General features: G+C 58.5%; 1 protein-coding gene across 2 annotated transcripts in view; it reads left to right on the plus strand.

Moving 5' to 3' along the window:
- The window catches only part of col5a1 (procollagen, type V, alpha 1), a 653,133-nt gene that overhangs the window by 348,394 nt on the left and 281,064 nt on the right, over nt 1-23,675 (plus strand). For both annotated transcript variants that reach the window (XM_087998144.1, XM_087998143.1), the window contains exons 9-11: nt 17,296-17,352; nt 21,002-21,043; nt 21,280-21,342. In XM_087998144.1, coding sequence (XP_087854270.1) covers nt 17,296-17,352; nt 21,002-21,043; nt 21,280-21,342 — 162 coding nt within the window. The remainder of the gene's footprint in view (nt 1-17,295; nt 17,353-21,001; nt 21,044-21,279; nt 21,343-23,675) is intronic.

Here is a 23,675-nt window from a genome sequence, read left to right on the forward strand (position 1 = left end):
TCTCTCCATCGCTTTCCCCATCCCTCACTCTCCTCATCCCTCACTCCCCATCCCTCACTCCCCCATCCCTCAATCTCCCTATCCCTTATTCTCCCCATCCCTCACTCTCCCCACCGCTCTCCCCATCCCTCGCTCTCCCCATCCTTCACTTTCCCCATCCCTCACTCTCCCCATCCCTCACTCTCACCATCGCTCTCCCCATCCCACTCTCTCCCCATCGCTCTCCCCACCCCTCACTCTCCCCATTCCTCGCTTTCCCCATCCCTCACTCTCCCCATCCCTCACTCTCCCCATCCCTCACTCTCCCCATCGCTCTCCCCACCCCTCAGTCTCCCTATCCCTCACTCTCCCCATCGCTCTCCCCTTCCCTCACTCTCCCCATCGCTCTCCCCATCCCACACTCTCCCCATCGCTCTTCCCATCTCTCACTCTCCCCGTCACTCTCCCCATCCCTCACTCTCCCCATCACTCTCCCCATCCCTCACTCTCCCCATCGCTCTCCCCATCCCTCACTCTCCCCATCGCTCTCCCCATCCCTCACTCTCCTCATCCCTCACTCTCCCCATCCCTCACTCTCCCCATCGCTCACTCTCCCCATCGCTCTCCCCATCCCTCACTCTCCCCATCGCTCTCCCCATCCCTCTCCCCATCCCTCACTCTCCCCGTCACTCTCGCCATCCCTCACTCTCCCCGTCACTCTCCCCATCCCTCACTCTCCCCATCCCTCACTCTCCCCATCGCTCTCCCCACCCCTCACTCTCCCCATTGCTCTCCACACCCCTCACTCTCCCCATCGCTCTCCCCACCCCTCAGTCTCCCCGTCACTCTCCCCATCCCTCACTCTCCCCATCCCTCGCTCTCCCCATCGCTCTCCCCACCCCTCACTCTCCCCATCGCTCTCCCCACCCCTCATTCTCCCCGTCACTTTCCCCATCCCTCACTCGCCACATCCCTCACTCGCCACATCCCTCACTCGCCCCATCCCTCACTCTCCCCATCGCTTTCCCCATCCCTCATTCTCCCCATCCCTCACTCCCCATCCCTCACTCCCCTATCCCTCACTCTCCCCACCCCTCATTCTCCCCATCCCTCACTCTCCCCATCCCTCACTCTCTCCATCGCTTTCCCCATCCCTCACTGTCCTCATCCCGCACTCCCCATCCCTCACTCCCCCATCCCTCACTCTCCCCATCCCTCATTCTCCCCATTCCTCACTCTCCCCACCGCTCTCCCCACCCCTCGCTCTCCCCATCCCTCACTCTCCCCATCCCTCACTCTCCCCATCACTCTCCCCATCCCTCACTCTCCCCATCCCTCACTCTCACCATCGCTCTCCCCATCCCACACTCTCCCCATCGCTCTGCCCATCCCTCACTCTCCCCATCCCTCACTCTCACCATCGCTCTCCCCATCCCTCACTCACCCCATCCCTCACTCTCACCATCGCTTTCCCCATCCCTCACTCTCCCCATCACTCTCTCCATTCCTCACTCTCCCCGTCACTCTTTCCATCCCTCTCTCGCCCCATCCCTCACTCTTCCCATCCCTCACTCGCCCCATCCCTCACTCTCCCCATCCCTCACTCTCCCCATCCCTCACTCGCCCCATCGCTCACTCTCCCCATCACTCTCCCCATCCCTCACTCTCCCCGTCACTTTCCCCATCCTTCACTCTCCCCACCCCTCACTCTCCCCATCGCTCTCCCCACCCCTCAGTCTCCCCGTCACTCTCCCCATCCCTCACTCTCCCCATCCCTCACACTCCCCATCGCTCTCCCCATCCCTCACTCTCCCGATCGCACTCCCCATCCCTCACTCTCCTCATCCCTCACTCTCCCCATCCCTCACTCCCCATCCCTCACTCTCCTCATCCCTCACTCTCCTCATCCCTCATTCCCCATCCTTCACTCTCCCCATCCCTCACTCTCCCCATCGCTCTTCCCATCCCTCACTCTCCCCATCCGTCGCTCCCCATCCCTCACTCTCCCCATCCCTCACTCTCCCGATCGCTCTCCCCATCCCTCACTCTCCCCATCCCTCACAATCCCCATCGCTCTCCCCATCCCTCACTCCCCATCCCTCACTCTCCCCATCCTTCATTCTCCCCATCCCTCACTCCCCATCCCTCACTCTCCCCATGCACTACCCATCCCTTACTCTCCATATCCCTTATTTCCCTATTGCTCACTGTCCCCATCACTCATCTCCCCATCCCTCGCTCTCCCCATCGCTTTCCCCATCCCTCACTCTCCCCTTCCCTCACTCTCCCTATGCCTCACTCTTTGCACCCCTCGCTCTCCCCATCACTTTCCCCATCCCTCACTCTCCTCATCCCTCACTCACCATCCCTCACTCCCCCATCCCTCGCTCTCCCCATCCCTCACTCACCCCATCGTCTTCCCATCCCTCACTCTCCCCATCCCTCACTCTCCCCATCCCTCACTCTCCCCATCCCTCACATCCCCATCGCTCTTTCCATCCCTGACTCACCCCATCGCTCTCCCCAACCCTCGCTCTCCCCATCCCTCACTCACCCCATCGTCTTCCCATCCCTCACTCTCCCCATCCCTCACTCTCCCCATCCCTCACTCTCCCCATCCCTCACTCTCCCATCCCTCACTCCCCTATCGCTCATTCCCCCCCCAGTCTCCACACCCATTCCTCACTTTCCCCAACCCTCACTCTCTCCATCGCTACCCCCATCCCTCGCTCTCCCCATCCCTCGCTCCCCATCCCTCACTCGCCCATCCCTCCCTTTACCCATCCCTCACTCTCCATATCCCTCATTCCCCTATCGCTCACTGCCCCCCACTGTCCCCACCCCTCACACTCCCCATCCCTCACTCTCCCCGTCCCTCACTCAATCGCTTATTCCCCGCAATCTCCCCACCTATCCCTCACTTGCCCCATCGCTCTCCCCAGCCCTCTCTCTCCCCACACCTCACTCCCCACCCCTCACTCCCCATCCCTCGCTCTCCCCAGCCCTCTCTCTCCCCACACCTCACTCCCCACCCCTCACTCCCCATCCCTCGCTCTCCCTATCCCTCACTCTCCCTATCCCTCACTAGCCCCATCCCTCACTATCCCATCCCTCACTCCCCATCCCTCACTCTCTCTATTCCTCACTCACCCCATCGCTCAACCCATCCCTCACTCTCTCCATCCCTCACTCCCATCGCTCTTCCCATCCCCCACACTCCCCATCCCTCACTCTCCCCATCCCTCACTCTCCTAATCGCACATCCCATCCCTCACTTTCCCCATCCATCACTCGCCCCATTCCTCACTCTCCATATCCCTCATTCCCCTATCGCTCACTGCCCTCCACTGTCCCCACCCCTCACTCTCCTCAACCCTCACTCTCCCCATTCCTCACTCTCCCCATCCCTCACTCTCCCCATCGCTCACCCCATTCCTCAATCTCCCCATTGCGCTCCCCATCCCTCACTCTCTCCATTCCTTACTCCCTTCGCTCTTCCCATCCCTCACTCTCCCCATTCCTCACTCTCCCCATCCCTCTCTCCTCTATGGCTCATTCCCCCAATCTCCCCACCCTTCCCTCACTTGCACCATCACTCTCCCCATTCCTCTCTCTCCCCATCCCTCACTCTCCCCATCGCTCCTCCCATTCCTCACTCTCCCCATCCCTCACTATCCCTATCCTTCACTATCCCCATCCCTCACTCCCTATCCCTCACTCTCTCCAGCCCTCACTCACCCCATCGCTCAAGCCATCCCTCACTCTCTCCATCCCTCACTCCCATCGCTCTTCCCATCCCTCACACTCCCCATCCCTCACTCTCCCCAGTCCTCACTCTCTCCATCCCTCACTCTCTCCAACCCACACAATCTCCATGCCTCACTCTCCGCATCCCTCACTCCCCTATTGCTCATTCCCCCCCCAATCTCCCCACCCATCTCTCACTCTCCCCATTGCTCTCCCCATTCCTCACTCTCACCAACCCTCAAACTCCCCATCGCTCTCCCCATCCCTCACTCTCCCCCATCCTTCAATCCCCATTGCTCTCTCCATCCCTCACTCTCCCCATCCTTCAATCCCCATCGCTCTTCCCATCCCTCACTCTCTCGATCCTGCTCTCCCCATTCCTCACTCTCCCCGTCCCTCACTCTCCCCATCCCTCACTCTCCCCATTGCGCTCCCCATCCCTCACTCGCTCCAATCCTCACTCCGGATCCCTCACTCTCCCCATCCCTCAATCCCCATCCCTCGCTTTCCCCATCACTCACTCCCCATCCCTCACTCTCCCCATCCCTCACTCCCCATCCCTCACTCTCCCCATCGCTCTCCCCATGCCTCACTCTCCCCATCGCTCTCCCCATCCCTCACTCCCCATCCCTCTCTCCCCTTCCCTCCCCATCACTCACTCCCCATCCCTCATTCTCCCCATGCCTCACTCCCCATCCCTCTCCCCATCCCTCACTCTCCCCATGCCTCACTCTCCCCATCGCTCTCCCCATCCCTCACTCCCCATCCCTGTCGCCCCCTCCCTCCACATCCCTCACTCCCCATCCCTCACTCTCCCTATCCCACACTCCCCATCCCTCACTCACCCATCCCTCACTCTCCCCATCGCTCCCTCGATCCCTCACTCTCCCCGTCGCTCTCCCCATCCATCACTCCCCATCCCTCTCTCCCCCTTCCTCCCCATCCCTCACTCCCGATCCCGCTCTCCCCATCCCTCACTCTTTCCATCGCGCTCCCCATCCCTCATTCTCTCCATCGCTCTCCCCATCCCTCACTCTCCCCATCGCTCTCCCTTTTCCTCACTCTCCCCATCGCTCTCCCCAGCCCTTACTCCCCATCCCTCACTCTCCCCATTCCTCACTCTCTCCATCGCTCTCCCCAGCCCTTACTCCCCATCCCTTATTCTCTCCATCGCTCTCCCCATCCCTCACTCTCCCCATCGCTCTCCCTTTTCCTCACTCTCCCCATCGCTCTCCCCAGCCCTTACTCCCCATCCCTCACTCTCCCCATTCCTCACTCTCTCCATCGCTCTCCCCAGCCCTCACTCCCCATCCCTCACTCTCCCCATCCCTCACTCTGCCCATCGCTCTCCCCATCCCTCACACTCCCCAATCCTTATTCTCCCCATCCCTTGCTCTCCCCATCCCTCTTCCCATCCCTCACTCTCCCCATCGCTCTACCCATCCATCACTCCCAATCCTTCTCTACCCCTCCCTCCCCATCCCTCACTCCCCATCCCTCACTCTCCCCACCCCACACTCTACAACCCTCACTCCCCCATCCCCCACTCTCCCCATCGCTCCCCCGATCCCTCACTCTCCCCATCGCTCGCCCTATCCATCCCTCCCCACACCTCTCTCCCCATCCCTCCCCATTACTCAATCCCCATCCCTTGCTCTCCCCATCACTCACTCCCCATCCCTCACTCGCCCCATCCCTCACTTCCCATCCCTCACTCTCCCCATGCCACACTCTCCCCGTCACTCTTCCCATCCATCTCTCCCCATCCCTCTCTCCCCCTCCCTCCCCATCACTCACTCCCCATCTCTCACTCTCCCCATCCTTCACTCTCCCCATCGCTCTTCCCATCCCTCACGCTCACCATCCCTCACTCTCCCCATCGCTCGTCCCATCCCTCACTCTCTCCATCCCTCACTCTCCCCGTCGCTCACCCTCCCCATCGCTCTCCCTATCCCTCATTCTCTCCATTGCTCTCCCCATTCCTCACTCTCCCCATCGCTCTCCCCATCTCTCACTTTCCCCATCGCTCTCCCCATCCCTCACTCTGCCCATCCCTCACTCTGCCCATCGCTCTCCCCATCCCTCATTCTCTCCATCGCTCTCCCCAGCCCTTACTCCCCATCCCTCACTCTCTCCATTGCTCTCCCCAGCCCTCACTCCCCATCCCTCACTCTCCCCATCCCTCACTCTCTCCATCCCTCACTCTCCCCATCACTCTCCCCACCCCTCATTCTCTCCATCGCTCTCCCTATCCCGCATTCTCTCCATCGCTCTCCCTATCCCGCATTCTCTCCATCGCTCTCCCCATTCCTCACTCTCCCCATCCCTCACTCTGCCCATCGCTCTCCCCATCCCTCATTCTCTCCATCGCTCTCACCAACCATCACTCTCCCCATTCCTCACTCTCTCCATCGCTCTCCCCATTCCTCACTCTTCCCATCCCTCACTCTCCCCATCCCTCGCTCTCCCCATCGCTCTACCCATCCATCACTCCCAATCCTTCTCTACCCCTCCCTCCCCATCCCTCACTATCCCCATCCCACACTCTACAACCCTCACTCCCCCATCCCCCACTCTCCCCATCGCTCCCCCGATCCCTCACTCTCCCCATCGCTCGCCCTATCGATCACTCCCCACCCCTCTCTCCCCATCCCTCAATCCCCATCCTTCACTCTCCCCATCCCTCACTTCCCATCCCTCACTCTCCCTATCCCTCACTCTCCCCATGCCACACTCTCCCCGTCGCTCTCCCCATCCATCACTCCCCATCCCTCTCTCCCCCTCCCTCCCCATCGCTCACTCCCCATCCCTTGCTCTCCCCATCCCTCACTCCCTATCCCTGACGCTCCCCATCTCTCACTCTCCCCATCCTTCACTCTTCCCATCGCTCTCCCCATCCCTCACTCTCCCCATGCCTCGCTCTCCCCATCGCTCTTCCAATCCCTCACTCTCCCCATCCCTCACTCTCCCCATCCCTCACTCTCCCCATGCCACACTCTCCCCATCGCTCTACCCATCCATCACTCCCAATCCTTCTCTACCCCTCCCTCCCCATCCCTCACTCCCCATCCCTCACTCTCCCCATCCCACACTCTACAACCCTCACTCCCCCATCCCCCACTCTCCCCATCGCTCCCCCTATCCCTCACTCTCCCCATCGCTCGCCCTATCCATCACTCCCCACCTCTCTCTCCCCATCCCTCCCCATCCCTCAATCCCCATCCCTCGCTCTCCCCATCCCTCACTCTCCCCATCCCTCACTTCCCATCCCTCACTCTCCCCATCCCTCACTCTCCCCATGCCACACTCTCCCCGTCGCTCTCCCCATCCATCACTCCCCATCCCTCTCTCCCCCTCCCTCCCCATCGCTCACTCCCCATCCCTTGCTCTCCGCATCACTCACTCCCCATCCCCCACTCTCCCCATCCCTCACTCCCCATCCCTGACTCTCCCCATCTCTCACTCTCCCCATCCTTCACTCTTCCCATCGCTCTCCCCATCCCACACTCTCCCCATGCCTCACTCTCCCCATCGCTCTCCCCATCCCTCACTCTCCCCATCGCTCACTCTCCCCATCGCTCTTCCCATCCCTCACGCTCCCCATTCCTCACTCTCCCCATCGCTCACCCTCCCCATCGCTCTCCCTATCCCTCATTCTCTCCATCGCTCTCCCTATCTCTCACTTTCCCCATCGCTCTCCCCATGCCTCACTCTGCCCATCGCTCTCCCCATCCCTTACTCTCCCCATCGCTCTCCCCAGCCCTTACTCCGCATCCCTCACTCTCTCCATTGCTCTCCCCAGCCCTCACTCCCCATCCCTCACTCTCCCCATCCCTCACTCTCTCCATCGCTCTCCCCATTCCTCTCTCTCCCCATCCCTCACTCTCCCCATCTCTCTTCCAAACCCTCACTCTTCCCATCGCGCTCCCCATCCCTCACTCCCCATCCTTCACTCTTCCCATCGCTCTCCCCATCCCTCAGTCTCCCCATCTCTCACTTTCTCCATCGCTCTCCCCATCCCTCACTCTCCCCATCCCTCACTCTCCCCATCCCTCACTCTTCCCATCTCTCACTTTCTCCAACGCTCTCCCCACCCCTCACTCTCCCCATCCCTCACTCTCCCCATCCCTCGCTCTCCCCATCGCTCTCCCCACCCCTCACTCTCCCCATCGCTCTCCCCACCCCTCATTCTCCCCGTCACTTTCCCCATCCCTCACTCGCCACATCCCTCACTCGCCACATCCCTCACTCGCCCCATCCCTCACTCTCCCCATCGCTTTCCCCATCCCTCATTCTCCCCATCCCTCACTCCCCATCCCTCACTCCCCTATCCCTCACTCTCCCCACCCCTCATTCTCCCCATCCCTCACTCTCCCCATCCCTCACTCTCTCCATCGCTTTCCCCATCCCTCACTGTCCTCATCCCGCACTCCCCATCCCTCACTCCCCCATCCCTCACTCTCCCCATCCCTCATTCTCCCCATTCCTCACTCTCCCCACCGCTCTCCCCACCCCTCGCTCTCCCCATCCCTCACTCTCCCCATCCCTCACTCTCCCCATCACTCTCCCCATCCCTCACTCTCCCCATCCCTCACTCTCACCATCCCTCACTCTCCCCATCACTCTCCCCATCCCTCACTCTCCCCATCCCTCACTCTCCCCATCACTCTCCCCATCCCTCACTCTCCCCATCCCTCACTCTCACCATCGCTCTCCCCATCCCACACTCTCCCCATCGCTCTGCCCATCCCTCACTCTCCCCATCCCTCACTCTCACCATCGCTCTCCCCATCCCTCACTCACCCCATCCCTCACTCTCACCATCGCTTTCCCCATCCCTCACTCTCCCCATTACTCTCTCCATTCCTCACTCTCCCCGTCACTCTTTCCATCCCTCTCTCGCCCCATCCCTCACTCTTCCCATCCCTCACTCGCCCCATCCCTCACTCTCCCCATCCCTCACTCTCCCCATCCCTCACTCGCCCCATCGCTCACTCTCCCCATCACTCTCCCCATCCCTCACTCTCCCCGTCACTTTCCCCATCCTTCACTCTCCCCACCCCTCACTCTCCCCATCGCTCTCCCCACCCCTCAGTCTCCCCGTCACTCTCCCCATCCCTCACTCTCCCCATCCCTCACACTCCCCATCGCTCTCCCCATCCCTCACTCTCCCGATCGCACTCCCCATCCCTCACTCTCCTCATCCCTCACTCTCCCCATCCCTCACTCCCCATCCCTCACTCTCCTCATCCCTCACTCTCCTCATCCCTCATTCCCCATCCTTCACTCTCCCCATCCCTCACTCTCCCCATCGCTCTTCCCATCCCTCACTCTCCCCATCCGTCGCTCCCCATCCCTCACTCTCCCCATCCCTCACTCTCCCGATCGCTCTCCCCATCCCTCACTCTCCCCATCCCTCACAATCCCCATCGCTCTCCCCATCCCTCACTCCCCATCCCTCACTCTCCCCATCCTTCATTCTCCCCATCCCTCACTCCCCATCCCTCACTCTCCCCATGCACTACCCATCCCTTACTCTCCATATCCCTTATTTCCCTATTGCTCACTGTCCCCATCACTCATCTCCCCATCCCTCGCTCTCCCCATCGCTTTCCCCATCCCTCACTCTCCCCTTCCCTCACTCTCCCTATGCCTCACTCTTTGCACCCCTCGCTCTCCCCATCGCTTTCCCCATCCCTCACTCTCCCCATCCCTCACTCTCACCATCGCTCTCCCCATCCCACACTCTCCCCATCGCTCTGCCCATCCCTCACTCTCCCCATCCCTCACTCTCACCATCGCTCTCCCCATCCCTCACTCACCCCATCCCTCACTCTCACCATCGCTTTCCCCATCCCTCACTCTCCCCATCACTCTCTCCATTCCTCACTCTCCCCGTCACTCTTTCCATCCCTCTCTCACCCCATCCCTCACTCTTCCCATCCCTCACTCGCCCCATCCCTCACTCTCCCCATCCCTCACTCTCCCCATCCCTCACTCGCCCCATCGCTCACTCTCCCCATCACTCTCCCCATCCCTCACTCTCCCCGTCACTTTCCCCATCCTTCACTCTCCCCACCCCTCACTCTCCCCATCGCTCTCCCCACCCCTCAGTCTCCCCGTCACTCTCCCCATCCCTCACTCTCCCCATCCCTCACACTCCCCATCGCTCTCCCCATCCCTCACTCTCCCGATCGCACTCCCCATCCCTCACTCTCCTCATCCCTCACTCTCCCCATCCCTCACTCCCCATCCCTCACTCTCCTCATCCCTCACTCTCCTCATCCCTCATTCCCCATCCTTCACTCTCCCCATCCCTCACTCTCCCCATCGCTCTTCCCATCCCTCACTCTCCCCATCCGTCGCTCCCCATCCCTCACTCTCCCCATCCCTCACTCTCCCGATCGCTCTCCCCATCCCTCACTCTCCCCATCCCTCACAATCCCCATCGCTCTCCCCATCCCTCACTCCCCATCCCTCACTCTCCCCATCCTTCATTCTCCCCATCCCTCACTCCCCATCCCTCACTCTCCCCATGCACTACCCATCCCTTACTCTCCATATCCCTTATTTCCCTATTGCTCACTGTCCCCATCACTCATCTCCCCATCCCTCGCTCTCCCCATCGCTTTCCCCATCCCTCACTCTCCCCTTCCCTCACTCTCCCTATGCCTCACTCTTTGCACCCCTCGCTCTCCCCATCACTTTCCCCATCCCTCACTCTCCTCATCCCTCACTCACCATCCCTCACTCCCCCATCCCTCGCTCTCCCCATCCCTCACTCACCCCATCGTCTTCCCATCCCTCACTCTCCCCATCCCTCACTCTCCCCATCCCTCACTCTCCCCATCCCTCACATCCCCATCGCTCTTTCCATCCCTGACTCACCCCATCGCTCTCCCCAACCCTCGCTCTCCCCATCCCTCACTCACCCCATCGTCTTCCCATCCCTCACTCTCCCCATCCCTCACTCTCCCCATCCCTCACTCTCCCCATCCCTCACTCTCCCATCCCTCACTCCCCTATCGCTCATTCCCCCCCCAGTCTCCACACCCATTCCTCACTTTCCCCAACCCTCACTCTCTCCATCGCTACCCCCATCCCTCGCTCTCCCCATCCCTCGCTCCCCATCCCTCACTCGCCCATCCCTCCCTTTACCCATCCCTCACTCTCCATATCCCTCATTCCCCTATCGCTCACTGCCCCCCACTGTCCCCACCCCTCACACTCCCCATCCCTCACTCTCCCCGTCCCTCACTCAATCGCTTATTCCCCGCAATCTCCCCACCTATCCCTCACTTGCCCCATCGCTCTCCCCAGCCCTCTCTCTCCCCACACCTCACTCCCCACCCCTCACTCCCCATCCCTCGCTCTCCCCAGCCCTCTCTCTCCCCACACCTCACTCCCCACCCCTCACTCCCCATCCCTCGCTCTCCCTATCCCTCACTCTCCCTATCCCTCACTAGCCCCATCCCTCACTATCCCATCCCTCACTCCCCATCCCTCACTCTCTCTATTCCTCACTCACCCCATCGCTCAACCCATCCCTCACTCTCTCCATCCCTCACTCCCATCGCTCTTCCCATCCCCCACACTCCCCATCCCTCACTCTCCCCATCCCTCACTCTCCTAATCGCACATCCCATCCCTCACTTTCCCCATCCATCACTCGCCCCATTCCTCACTCTCCATATCCCTCATTCCCCTATCGCTCACTGCCCTCCACTGTCCCCACCCCTCACTCTCCTCAACCCTCACTCTCCCCATTCCTCACTCTCCCCATCCCTCACTCTCCCCATCGCTCACCCCATTCCTCAATCTCCCCATTGCGCTCCCCATCCCTCACTCTCTCCATTCCTTACTCCCTTCGCTCTTCCCATCCCTCACTCTCCCCATTCCTCACTCTCCCCATCCCTCTCTCCTCTATGGCTCATTCCCCCAATCTCCCCACCCTTCCCTCACTTGCACCATCACTCTCCCCATTCCTCTCTCTCCCCATCCCTCACTCTCCCCATCGCTCCTCCCATTCCTCACTCTCCCCATCCCTCACTATCCCTATCCTTCACTATCCCCATCCCTCACTCCCTATCCCTCACTCTCTCCAGCCCTCACTCACCCCATCGCTCAAGCCATCCCTCACTCTCTCCATCCCTCACTCCCATCGCTCTTCCCATCCCTCACACTCCCCATCCCTCACTCTCCCCAGTCCTCACTCTCTCCATCCCTCACTCTCTCCAACCCACACAATCTCCATGCCTCACTCTCCGCATCCCTCACTCCCCTATTGCTCATTCCCCCCCCAATCTCCCCACCCATCTCTCACTCTCCCCATTGCTCTCCCCATTCCTCACTCTCACCAACCCTCAAACTCCCCATCGCTCTCCCCATCCCTCACTCTCCCCCATCCTTCAATCCCCATTGCTCTCTCCATCCCTCACTCTCCCCATCCTTCAATCCCCATCGCTCTTCCCATCCCTCACTCTCTCGATCCTGCTCTCCCCATTCCTCACTCTCCCCGTCCCTCACTCTCCCCATCCCTCACTCTCCCCATTGCGCTCCCCATCCCTCACTCGCTCCAATCCTCACTCCGGATCCCTCACTCTCCCCATCCCTCAATCCCCATCCCTCGCTTTCCCCATCACTCACTCCCCATCCCTCACTCTCCCCATCCCTCACTCCCCATCCCTCACTCTCCCCATCGCTCTCCCCATGCCTCACTCTCCCCATCGCTCTCCCCATCCCTCACTCCCCATCCCTCTCTCCCCTTCCCTCCCCATCACTCACTCCCCATCCCTCATTCTCCCCATGCCTCACTCCCCATCCCTCTCCCCATCCCTCACTCTCCCCATGCCTCACTCTCCCCATCGCTCTCCCCATCCCTCACTCCCCATCCCTGTCGCCCCCTCCCTCCACATCCCTCACTCCCCATCCCTCACTCTCCCCATCCCACACTCCCCATCCCTCACTCACCCATCCCTCACTCTCCCCATCGCTCCCTCGATCCCTCACTCTCCCCGTCGCTCTCCCCATCCATCACTCCCCATCCCTCTCTCCCCCTTCCTCCCCATCCCTCACTCCCGATCCCGCTCTCCCCATCCCTCACTCTTTCCATCGCGCTCCCCATCCCTCATTCTCTCCATCGCTCTCCCCATCCCTCACTCTCCCCATCGCTCTCCCTTTTCCTCACTCTCCCCATCGCTCTCCCCAGCCCTTACTCCCCATCCCTCACTCTCCCCATTCCTCACTCTCTCCATCGCTCTCCCCAGCCCTTACTCCCCATCCCTTATTCTCTCCATCGCTCTCCCCATCCCTCACTCTCCCCATCGCTCTCCCTTTTCCTCACTCTCCCCATCGCTCTCCCCAGCCCTTACTCCCCATCCCTCACTCTCCCCATTCCTCACTCTCTCCATCGCTCTCCCCAGCCCTCACTCCCCATCCCTCACTCTCCCCATCCCTCACTCTGCCCATCGCTCTCCCCATCCCTCACACTCCCCAATCCTTATTCTCCCCATCCCTTGCTCTCCCCATCCCTCTTCCCATCCCTCACTCTCCCCATCGCTCTACCCATCCATCACTCCCAATCCTTCTCTACCCCTCCCTCCCCATCCCTCACTCCCCATCCCTCACTCTCCCCACCCCACACTCTACAACCCTCACTCCCCCATCCCCCACTCTCCCCATCGCTCCCCCGATCCCTCACTCTCCCCATCGCTCGCCCTATCCATCCCTCCCCACACCTCTCTCCCCATCCCTCCCCATTACTCAATCCCCATCCCTTGCTCTCCCCATCACTCACTCCCCATCCCTCACTCTCCCCATCCCTCACTTCCCATCCCTCACTCTCCCCATGCCACACTCTCCCCGTCACTCTTCCCATCCATCTCTCCCCATCCCTCTCTCCCCCTCCCTCCCCATCACTCACTCCCCATCTCTCACTGTCCCCATCCTTCACTCTCCCCATCGCTCTTCCCATCCCTCACGCTCACCATCCCTCACTCTCCCCATCGCTCGTCCCATCCCTCACTCTCTCCATCCCTCACTCTCCCCGTCGCTCACCCTCCCCATCGCTCTCCCTATCCCTCATTCTCTCCATTGCTCTCCCCATTCCTCACTCTCCCCATCGCTCTCCCCATCTCTCACTTTCCCCATCGCTCTCCCCATCCCTCACTCTGCCCATCCCTCACTCTGCCCATCGCTCTCCCCATCCCTCATTCTCTCCATCGCTCTCCCCAGCCCTTACTCCCCATCCCTCACTCTCTCCATTGCTCTCCCCAGCCCTCACTCCCCATCCCTCACTCTCCCCATCCCTCACTCTCTCCATCCCTCACTCTCCCCATCACTCTCCCCACCCCTCATTCTCTCCATCGCTCTCCCTATCCCGCATTCTCTCCATCGCTCTCCCTATCCCGCATTCTCTCCATCGCTCTCCCCATTCCTCACTCTCCCCATCCCTCACTCTGCCCATCGCTCTCCCCATCCCTCATTCTCTCCATCGCTCTCACCAACCATCACTCTCCCCATTCCTCACTCTCTCCATCGCTCTCCCCATTCCTCACTCTTCCCATCCCTCACTCTCCCCATCCCTCGCTCTCCCCATCGCTCTACCCATCCATCACTCCCAATCCTTCTCTACCCCTCCCTCCCCATCCCTCACTATCCCCATCCCACACTCTACAACCCTCACTCCCCCATCCCCCACTCTCCCCATCGCTCCCCCGATCCCTCACTCTCCCCATCGCTCGCCCTATCGATCACTCCCCACCCCTCTCTCCCCATCCCTCAATCCCCATCCTTCACTCTCCCCATCCCTCACTTCCCATCCCTCACTCTCCCTATCCCTCACTCTCCCCATGCCACACTCTCCCCGTCGCTCTCCCCATCCATCACTCCCCATCCCTCTCTCCCCCTCCCTCCCCATCGCTCACTCCCCATCCCTTGCTCTCCCCATCCCTCACTCCCTATCCCTGACGCTCCCCATCTCTCACTCTCCCCATCCTTCACTCTTCCCATCGCTCTCCCCATCCCTCACTCTCCCCATGCCTCGCTCTCCCCATCGCTCTTCCAATCCCTCACTCTCCCCATCCCTCACTCTCCCCATCCCTCACTCTCCCCATGCCACACTCTCCCCATCGCTCTACCCATCCATCACTCCCAATCCTTCTCTACCCCTCCCTCCCCATCCCTCACTCCCCATCCCTCACTCTCCCCATCCCACACTCTACAACCCTCACTCCCCCATCCCCCACTCTCCCCATCGCTCCCCCTATCCCTCACTCTCCCCATCGCTCGCCCTATCCATCACTCCCCACCTCTCTCTCCCCATCCCTCCCCATCCCTCAATCCCCATCCCTCGCTCTCCCCATCCCTCACTCTCCCCATCCCTCACTTCCCATCCCTCACTCTCCCCATCCCTCACTCTCCCCATGCCACACTCTCCCCGTCGCTCTCCCCATCCATCACTCCCCATCCCTCTCTCCCCCTCCCTCCCCATCGCTCACTCCCCATCCCTTGCTCTCCGCATCACTCACTCCCCATCCCCCACTCTCCCCATCCCTCACTCCCCATCCCTGACTCTCCCCATCTCTCACTCTCCCCATCCTTCACTCTTCCCATCGCTCTCCCCATCCCACACTCTCCCCATGCCTCACTCTCCCCATCGCTCTCCCCATCCCTCACTCTCCCCATCGCTCACTCTCCCCATCGCTCTTCCCATCCCTCACGCTCCCCATTCCTCACTCTCCCCATCGCTCACCCTCCCCATCGCTCTCCCTATCCCTCATTCTCTCCATCGCTCTCCCTATCTCTCACTTTCCCCATCGCTCTCCCCATGCCTCACTCTGCCCATCGCTCTCCCCATCCCTTACTCTCCCCATCGCTCTCCCCAGCCCTTACTCCGCATCCCTCACTCTCTCCATTGCTCTCCCCAGCCCTCACTCCCCATCCCTCACTCTCCCCATCCCTCACTCTCTCCATCGCTCTCCCCATTCCTCTCTCTCCCCATCCCTCACTCTCCCCATCTCTCTTCCAAACCCTCACTCTTCCCATCGCGCTCCCCATCCCTCACTCCCCATCCTTCACTCTTCCCATCGCTCTCCCCATCCCTCAGTCTCCCCATCTCTCACTTTCTCCATCGCTCTCCCCATCCCTCACTCTCCCCATCCCTCACTCTCCCCATCCCTCACTCTTCCCATCTCTCACTTTCTCCAACGCTCTCCCCACCCCTCACTCTCCCCATCCCTCACTCTCCCCATCGCTCTCCCCATCCCTCACTCTCCCCATCGCTCTCCCCAGCCCTTACTCCCCATCCCTCACTCGCCCCATCCCTCGCTCTCCCCATCGCTTTCCCCATCCCTCATTCTCCCCATCCCTCACTCCCCATCCCTCACTCCCCTATCCCTCACTCTCCCCATCCCTCATTCTCCCCATCCCTCACTCTCCCCATCCCTCACTCTCTCCATCGCTTTCCCCATCCCTCACTGTCCTCATCCCTCACTCCCCATCCCTCACTCTCCCCATCCCTCACTCTTCCCATCTCTCACTTTCTCCATCGCTCTCACAAATCCTCACTCTCCCCATCGCTCACCCCATCCCTCACTCTCCCCATCCCTCACTCTCCCCATCCTTCACTCCCCATCGCTCTCCCCATCCCTCACTCTCCCCATCTCTCACTTTCTCCATTGCTCTCCCCATCCCTCACTCTCCCCATCCCTCACTCTTCCCATCTCTCGCTTTCTCCATCGCTCTCCCCACCCCTCACTCTCCCCATCCCTCACTCTCCCCATCACTCTCCCCATCCCTCACTCTCCCCATCGCTCTCCCCAGCCCTTACTCCCCATCCCTCACTCTCCCCATCCCTCACTCTCTCCATCGCTCTCCCCATTCCTCACTCTCCCCATCCCTCGCTCTGCCCATCACTCTCCCCATCCCTCATTCTCTCCATTGCTCTCACCAACCATCACTCTCCCCATCCCTCACTCTCCCCATCGCTCTCCCCAGCCCTTACTCCCCATCCCTCACTCCCTCCATTGCTCTCCCCAGCCCTCACTCCCCATCCCTCACTCTCCCCATCCCTCACTCTCTCCATCGCTCTCCCCATTCCTCACTCTCCCCATCCCTCACTCTCCCCATCTCTCTTCCAAACCCCCACTCTTCCCATCGCTCTCCCATTCCTCATTCTCTCCATCGCTCTCACCAACCCTCACTCTCCCCATCGCTCGCCCCATCCCTCACTCTCCCCATCCCTCACTCTCCCCATCCCTCACTCTCCTCATCGCTCTTCCCATCCCTCACTCTCCCCATCGCTCTCCCCAGCCCTTACTCTGCCCATCGCTCTCCCCATCCCTCACTCTTCCCATCTCTCACTTTCTCCATCGCTCTCCCCATTCCTTACTCTCCCCATCCCTCACTCTGCCCATCGCTCTCCCCATCCCTCACTCCCCCCATCGCTTTTCCCATCCCTCACTCCCCCCACTCTGTGTTGATATTGTTCCTTTGATGAATTTGCTCCCTCTGGAAACAACATTTGGGTTAAAGTTTTGAGTGTGTTCCTCTTGTCTTCATTGTCTCCAGGGCACTGGACCGAGGGGTGAGAAGGGACAGAAAGGTGAACCTGCCATCATTGAACCAGTGAGTATTCAGGCCCTGTGACTTTGACTGGGATCGAGCTGGCATTCTAAGGAAGCTTGAACCTCCCCTGAGCCCGAGAACCTCAAACAGCAAGGGCAGGAAGTCCAGCCCACCATCTGCTGGTGTGCCGTGGATACTGGCTGTCTGCTCCTGGCCCTGACATTGTGGGGAAGCTGGCTACTTGAGCTTGTTGGAAATCAGCTTCAGTTTTCAACTTGGGGAGAGGCCAGTACAATATCAGAGCTCACAGGGCAGACTGAGACAGGGCCATGCACTTGGGCCCCAACATGCCGTTTCCTCATTGTCATCGCTAACCCCTCGTCCACATACACCAACTGAAGCTGGGCTCTCCACTGCTCTCTGGGCTGGGCTAGAGACAGATGGGAACATGCCCCCAAGACCATGTTTCCTTTTATCCTTTCAGCAAGCATTGGCATCGCTGGCTGGGAGTGTATTTATTCCTGAGTTATCCCCTTGAGCTGGATTAACATCAGCAGAGATACAGTCAGTAACACAGGGCCCTGGGGGGAGAGGGGTTACTGAGTGACAGCGTGAGGGAGCTGGATTAACATCAGCAGAGATACAGTCAGTAACACAGGGCCCTGGGGGGAGAGGGGTTACTGAGTGACAGCGTGAGGGAGCTGGATTAACATCAGTAGGGATACAGTCAGTAACACAGGGCCCTGGGGGGGGAGAGGGGTTACTGAGTGACAGTGTGAGGGAGCTGGATTAACATCAGTAGAGATACAGTCAGTAACACAGGGCCCTGGGGGGAGAGGGGTTACTGAGTGACAGCGTGAGGAAGCTGGATTAACATCAGTAGAGATACAGTCAGTAACACAGGGCGCTGGGGGGGAGAGGGGTTACTGAGTGACAGTGTGAGGGAGCTGGATTAACATCAGCAGAGATACAGTCAGTAACACAGGGCCCTGGGGGGAGAGGGGTTACTGAGTGACAGCGTGAGGGAGCTGGATTAACATCAGTAGGGATACAGTCAGTAACACAGGGCGCTGGGGGGAGAGGGGTTACTGAGTGACAGTGTGAGGGAGCTGGGTTAACATCAGTAGGGATACAGTCAGTAACACAGGGCGCTGGGGGGGAGAGGGGTTACTGAGTGACAATGTGAGGGAGCTGGGTTAACATCAGTAGAGATACAGTCAGTAACACAGGGCGCTGGGGGAGAGGGGTTACTGAGTGACAGTGTGAGGGAGCTGGGTTAACATCAGTAGGGATACAGTCAGTAACACAGGGCCCTGGGGGGGGAAAGGGGTTACTGAGTGACAGTGTCAGGGAGCTGGGTTAACATCAGTAGGGATACAGTCAGTAACACAGGGCGCTGGGGGAGAGGTGTTATTGAGTGACAGTGTGAGGGAGCTGGATTAACATCAGTAGAGATACAGTCAGTAACACAGGGCGCTGGTGGGGAGAGGGGTTACTGAGTGACAGTGTGAGGGAGCTGGATTAACATCAGTAGGGATACAGTCAGTAACACAGGGCGCTGGGGGAGAGGGGTTACTGAGTGACAGTGTGAGGGAGCTGGATTAACATCAGTAGGGATACAGTCAGTAACACAGGGCGCTGGGGGAGAGGGGTTACTGAGTGACAATGTGAGGGAGCTAGATTAACATCAGTAGGGATACAGTCAGTAACACAGGGCGCTGGGGGAGAGGGGTTACTGAGTGACAGTGTGAGGGAGCTGGATTAACATCAGTAGAGATACAGTCAGTAACACAGGGCGCTGGGGGGGAGAGGGGTTACTGAGTGACAGTGTGAGGGAGCTGGCTTAACATCAGTAGAGATACAGTCAGTAACACAGGGCGCTGGGGGGAGAGGGGTTACTGAGGGACAGTGTGAGGGAGCTGGGTTAACATCAGTAGAGATACAGTCAGTAACACAGCGCGCTGGGGAGGAGAGGAGTTATTGAGTGACAGTGTGAGGGAGCTGGATTAACATCAGTAGGGATACAGTCAGTAACACAGGGCGCTGGGGGAGAGGGGTTACTGAGTGACAGTGTGAGGGAGCTGGATTAACATCAGTAGAGATACAGTCAGTAACACAGGGCGCTGGGGGAGAGGGGTTACTGAGTGACAGTGTGAGGGAGCTGGGTTAACATCAGTAGGGATACAGTCAGTAACACAGGGCCCTGGGGGGGGAGAGGGGTTACTGAGTGACAGTGTGAGGGTGCTGGATTAACATCAGAAGGGATACAGTCAGTAACACAGGGCGCTGGGGGGGAGAGGGGTTACTGAGTGACAGTGTGAGGGAGCTGGATTAACATCAGTAGGGATACAGTCAGTAACACAGGGCGCTGGGGGGGAGAGGGGTTACTGAGTGACAGTGTGAGGGAGCTGGATTAACATCAGTAGAGATACAGTCAGTAACACAGGGCCCTGGGACGGGGAGAGGGGTTACTGAGTGACAGTGTGAGGGAGCTGGGTTAACATCAGTAGGGATACAGTCAGTAACACAGGGCGCTGGGGGAGAGGGGTTACTGAGTGACAGTGTGAGGGAGCTGGATTAACATCAGTAGAGATACAGTCAGTAACACAGGGCACTGGGGGGGAGAGGGGTTACTGAGTGACAGTGTGAGGGAGCTGGATTAACATCTGTAGGGATACAGTCAGTAACACAGGGCGCTGGGGGAGAGGGGTTACTGAGTGACAGTGTGAGGGAGCTGGATTAACATCAGTAGGGATACAGTCAGTAACACAGGGCACTGGGGGAGAGGGGTTACTGAGTGACAGTGTGAGGGAGCTGGATTAACATCAGTAGGGATACAGTCAGTAACACAGGGCACTGGGGGAGAGGGGTTACTGAGTGACAGTGTGAGGGAGCTGGATTAACATCAGTAGAGATACAGTCAGTAACACAGGGCGCTGGGGGGGAGAGGGGTTACTGAGTGACAGTGTGAGGGAGCTGGATTAACATCAGTAGAGATACATTCAGTAACACAGGGCGCTGGGGGGGAGAGGGGTTACTGAGGGACAGTGTGAGGGAGCTGGGTTAACATCAGTAGAGATACAGTCAGTAACACAGCGCGCTGGGGAGGAGAGGAGTTACTGAGTGACAGTGTGAGGGAGCTGGATTAACATCAGTAGGGATACAGTCAGTAACACAGGGCGCTGGGGGAGAGGGGTTACTGAGTGACAGTGTGAGGGAGCTGGATTAACATCAGTAGGGATACAGTCAGTAACACAGGGCGCTGGGGGGGAGAGGGGTTACTGAGTGACAGTGTGAGGGAGCTGGGTTAACATCAGTAGGGATACAGTCAGTAACACAGCGCGCTGGGGGGGGTGAGGGGTTACTGAGTGACAGCGTGAGGGAGCTGGATTAACATCAGTAGGGATACAGTGAGTAACACAGGGCGCTGGGGGGGAGAGGGGTTACTGAGTGACAGTGTGAGGGAGCTGGGTTAACATCAGTAGGGATACAGTCAGTAACACAGGGTGCTGGGGGAGAGGGGTTACTGAGGGACAGTGTGAGGGAGCTGGATTAGCAAGTGTGTCTGTCTGTTGTGATTGTGAAACTCTCTCTCTCTCTCTCTCTGTGTCTTACTTTCCCCAGTTATCCTGCTCCATATTGACTGTCTATGTGTCGGCTAATCTAGTGTTCAGTTGGATAGTGATTATGTGTTTTTCCTTTGTTCTAGGGAATGCTGATTGAAGGGCCCCCAGGAAGAGAAGGACCATCTGTGAGTCACATGTTGTGAAACCCTGAGGACACTTTTGGGTTGTTTTCTCTGAGTTTCTGAATGGATTTAAATGTAGATTCTTTTTCAATTGCTTACATATGCAGAATTTGAATCTTTGAATGAGAATGTTAAAGTTGTCCTCTGGTTAAGAATGGTGTGGTATTATTTTGACCTGTCTAACTGGTGTCTAACTGGTGTTCCAAGTCTGTGATGTGACTTTTTGTGACTCTCTCCAGGGCAGTCCTGGGCGCACTGGACCCCCAGGACCTCCAGGTCCAGTCGGTGATCCAGGGCTGAGGGTGAGTGAGCCTGTTTGATGATGTACATTTGCCGCTGGGAAGACGGCTATTAATCCGTGGGATTCCTTCCAAAACTCCGCAAGTCATTAAACTGATTGCGAGTTGCAGCTTGTTCTGACTGGGATCAAAGATGAAAGATTCAGGGAAAATTTCCAGCCTCTGAAAACTGCCCAGAGATTGGAAAGGAAACTCAGAGCAGTTTGACAACATCCTGTACCCTGTCCCACCCCCTACACACTCCCCACCCCCAAATAAAACCCTCCACTGGGGGAGGGGTGATCTCAGGGGATGGCTGTGTGGGGAGAGGGAATCCAGTGTGGGGAGGTGGCAGTGAGGGGATGGAGAGGCTGTGGGAGGACATTGGGAAGGATGGCAGGGTGTGAGGGTCTAATCAGCTCGATGTGACCTCATCTCACCAACCCCAAATTGAAAGGTTCATTTGCTCTGGCACAGTGTAGTGTATTATGCACTGGCACTGTACAGTGTCCCATACACTGGCAGTGCATGGCCTGCTGTACACTGGCACTGTACAGTGTCCCATACACTGGCAGTGCATGGCCTGCTGTACACTGGCATTGTACAGTGTCCCATACACTGGCAGTGCATGGCCTGCTGTACACTGGCATTGTACAGTGTCCCAATACACTGGCAGTGCATGGCCTGCTGTACACTGGCACTGTACAGTGTCCCATACACTGGCAGTGCATGGCCTGCTGTACACTGGCATTGTACAGTGTCCCATACTCTGGCAGTGCATGGCCTGCTGTACACTGGCATTATACAGTGTCCATACACTGGCAGTGCATGGCCTGCTGTACACTGGCACTGTACAGTGTCCCATACTCTGGCAGTGCATGGCCTGCTGTACACTGGCATTATACAGTGTCCCAATACAGTGGCAGTGCATGGCCTGCTGTACACTGGCATTGTACAGTGTCCCAATACAGTGGCAGTGCATGGCCTGCTGTACACTGGCATTATACAGTGTCCCAATACAGTGGCAGTGCATGGCCTGCTGTACACTGGCACTGTACAGTGTCCCAATACAGTGGCAGTGCATGGCCTGCTGTACACTGGCATTGTACAGTGTCCCATACTCTGGCAGTGCATGGCCTGCTGTACACTGGCATTATACAGTGTCCATACACTGGCAGTGCATGGCCTGCTGTACACTGGCATTATACAGTGTCCATACACTGGCAGTGCATGGCCTGCTGTACACTGGCACTGTACAGTGTCCCAATACAGTGGCAGTGCATGGCCTGCTGTACACTGGCATTGTACAGTGTCCCATACTCTGGCAGTGCATGGCCTGCTGTACACTGGCATTATACAGTGTCCATACACTGGCAGTGCATGGCCTGCTGTACACTGGCACTGTACAGTGTCCATACACTGGCAGTACATGGCCTGCTGTACACTGGCACTGTACAGTGTCCATACACTGGCAGTGCATGGCCTGCTGTACACTGGCACTGTACAGTGTCCCATACACTGGCAGTGCATGGCCTGCTGTACACTGGCACTGTACAGTGTCCCAATACAGTGGCAGTGCGTGGCCTGCTGTACACTGGCACTGTACAGTGTCCCATACACTGGCAGTGCATGGCCTGCTGTACACTGGCACTGTACAGTGTCCATACACTGGCAGTGCATGGCCTGCTGTACACTGGCACTGTACAGTGTCCCATACTCTGGCAGTGCATGGCCTGCTGTACACTGGCACTGTACAGTGTGTAATTCTCTGACACTGGATTGACATTGCCCATCATACTCTGGAACTTCTACCTTGTCCAAGAATAGTTTGGATCTGCCTCTCTCACCTATTCCCTCTCCCATTTCTGCCATTCCCTGAGAAACTACAAAGAACATAAAGTATCCCGGAATTCCCCTGCCCCCTCACAGCCCTCACATTGTTTGGGGAATTGCAGCCCCTTCACCAAACAGTGAGGGTGTGTTTCTTAATTCCTAAACCGCAAACACAATTGTCAGATTCTGAAGAACTTAAAACTCCAGATTCTTTTTGGATTAGGAGAAAATGTTGGCTTTTTGCACTTGGCAAATTCTGCAGTACTATTTTAAAAACCAGTAACAGGGACAGGACAAAACACATTTTATTTTCATGTTTAAATGTTCAACCCTGTCGCTGTGAAACCAACTCCATTGTGGTCTCTTACTGCCACCTGGTGGCAAATCCTGTTATAGCAGCTGCAGCCTAATTTCACACACACTCCCTGAAATCCCTTTCCGCTTGCCAATCCCAGAGCCACTCCCACCTCTAAACCCTGTCTCTTCCCTCCTCTCCCTGAACTCTCACCAACAGCACACTCCTC

Source organism: Chiloscyllium plagiosum, unplaced genomic scaffold (genome assembly GCF_037043375.1).
Source record: "Chiloscyllium plagiosum isolate Xiang-an unplaced genomic scaffold, Cpla_swu_hap1 HiC_scaffold_21, whole genome shotgun sequence".
In the NCBI taxonomy this organism is placed as follows: Eukaryota; Metazoa; Chordata; class Chondrichthyes; order Orectolobiformes; family Hemiscylliidae; genus Chiloscyllium; species Chiloscyllium plagiosum.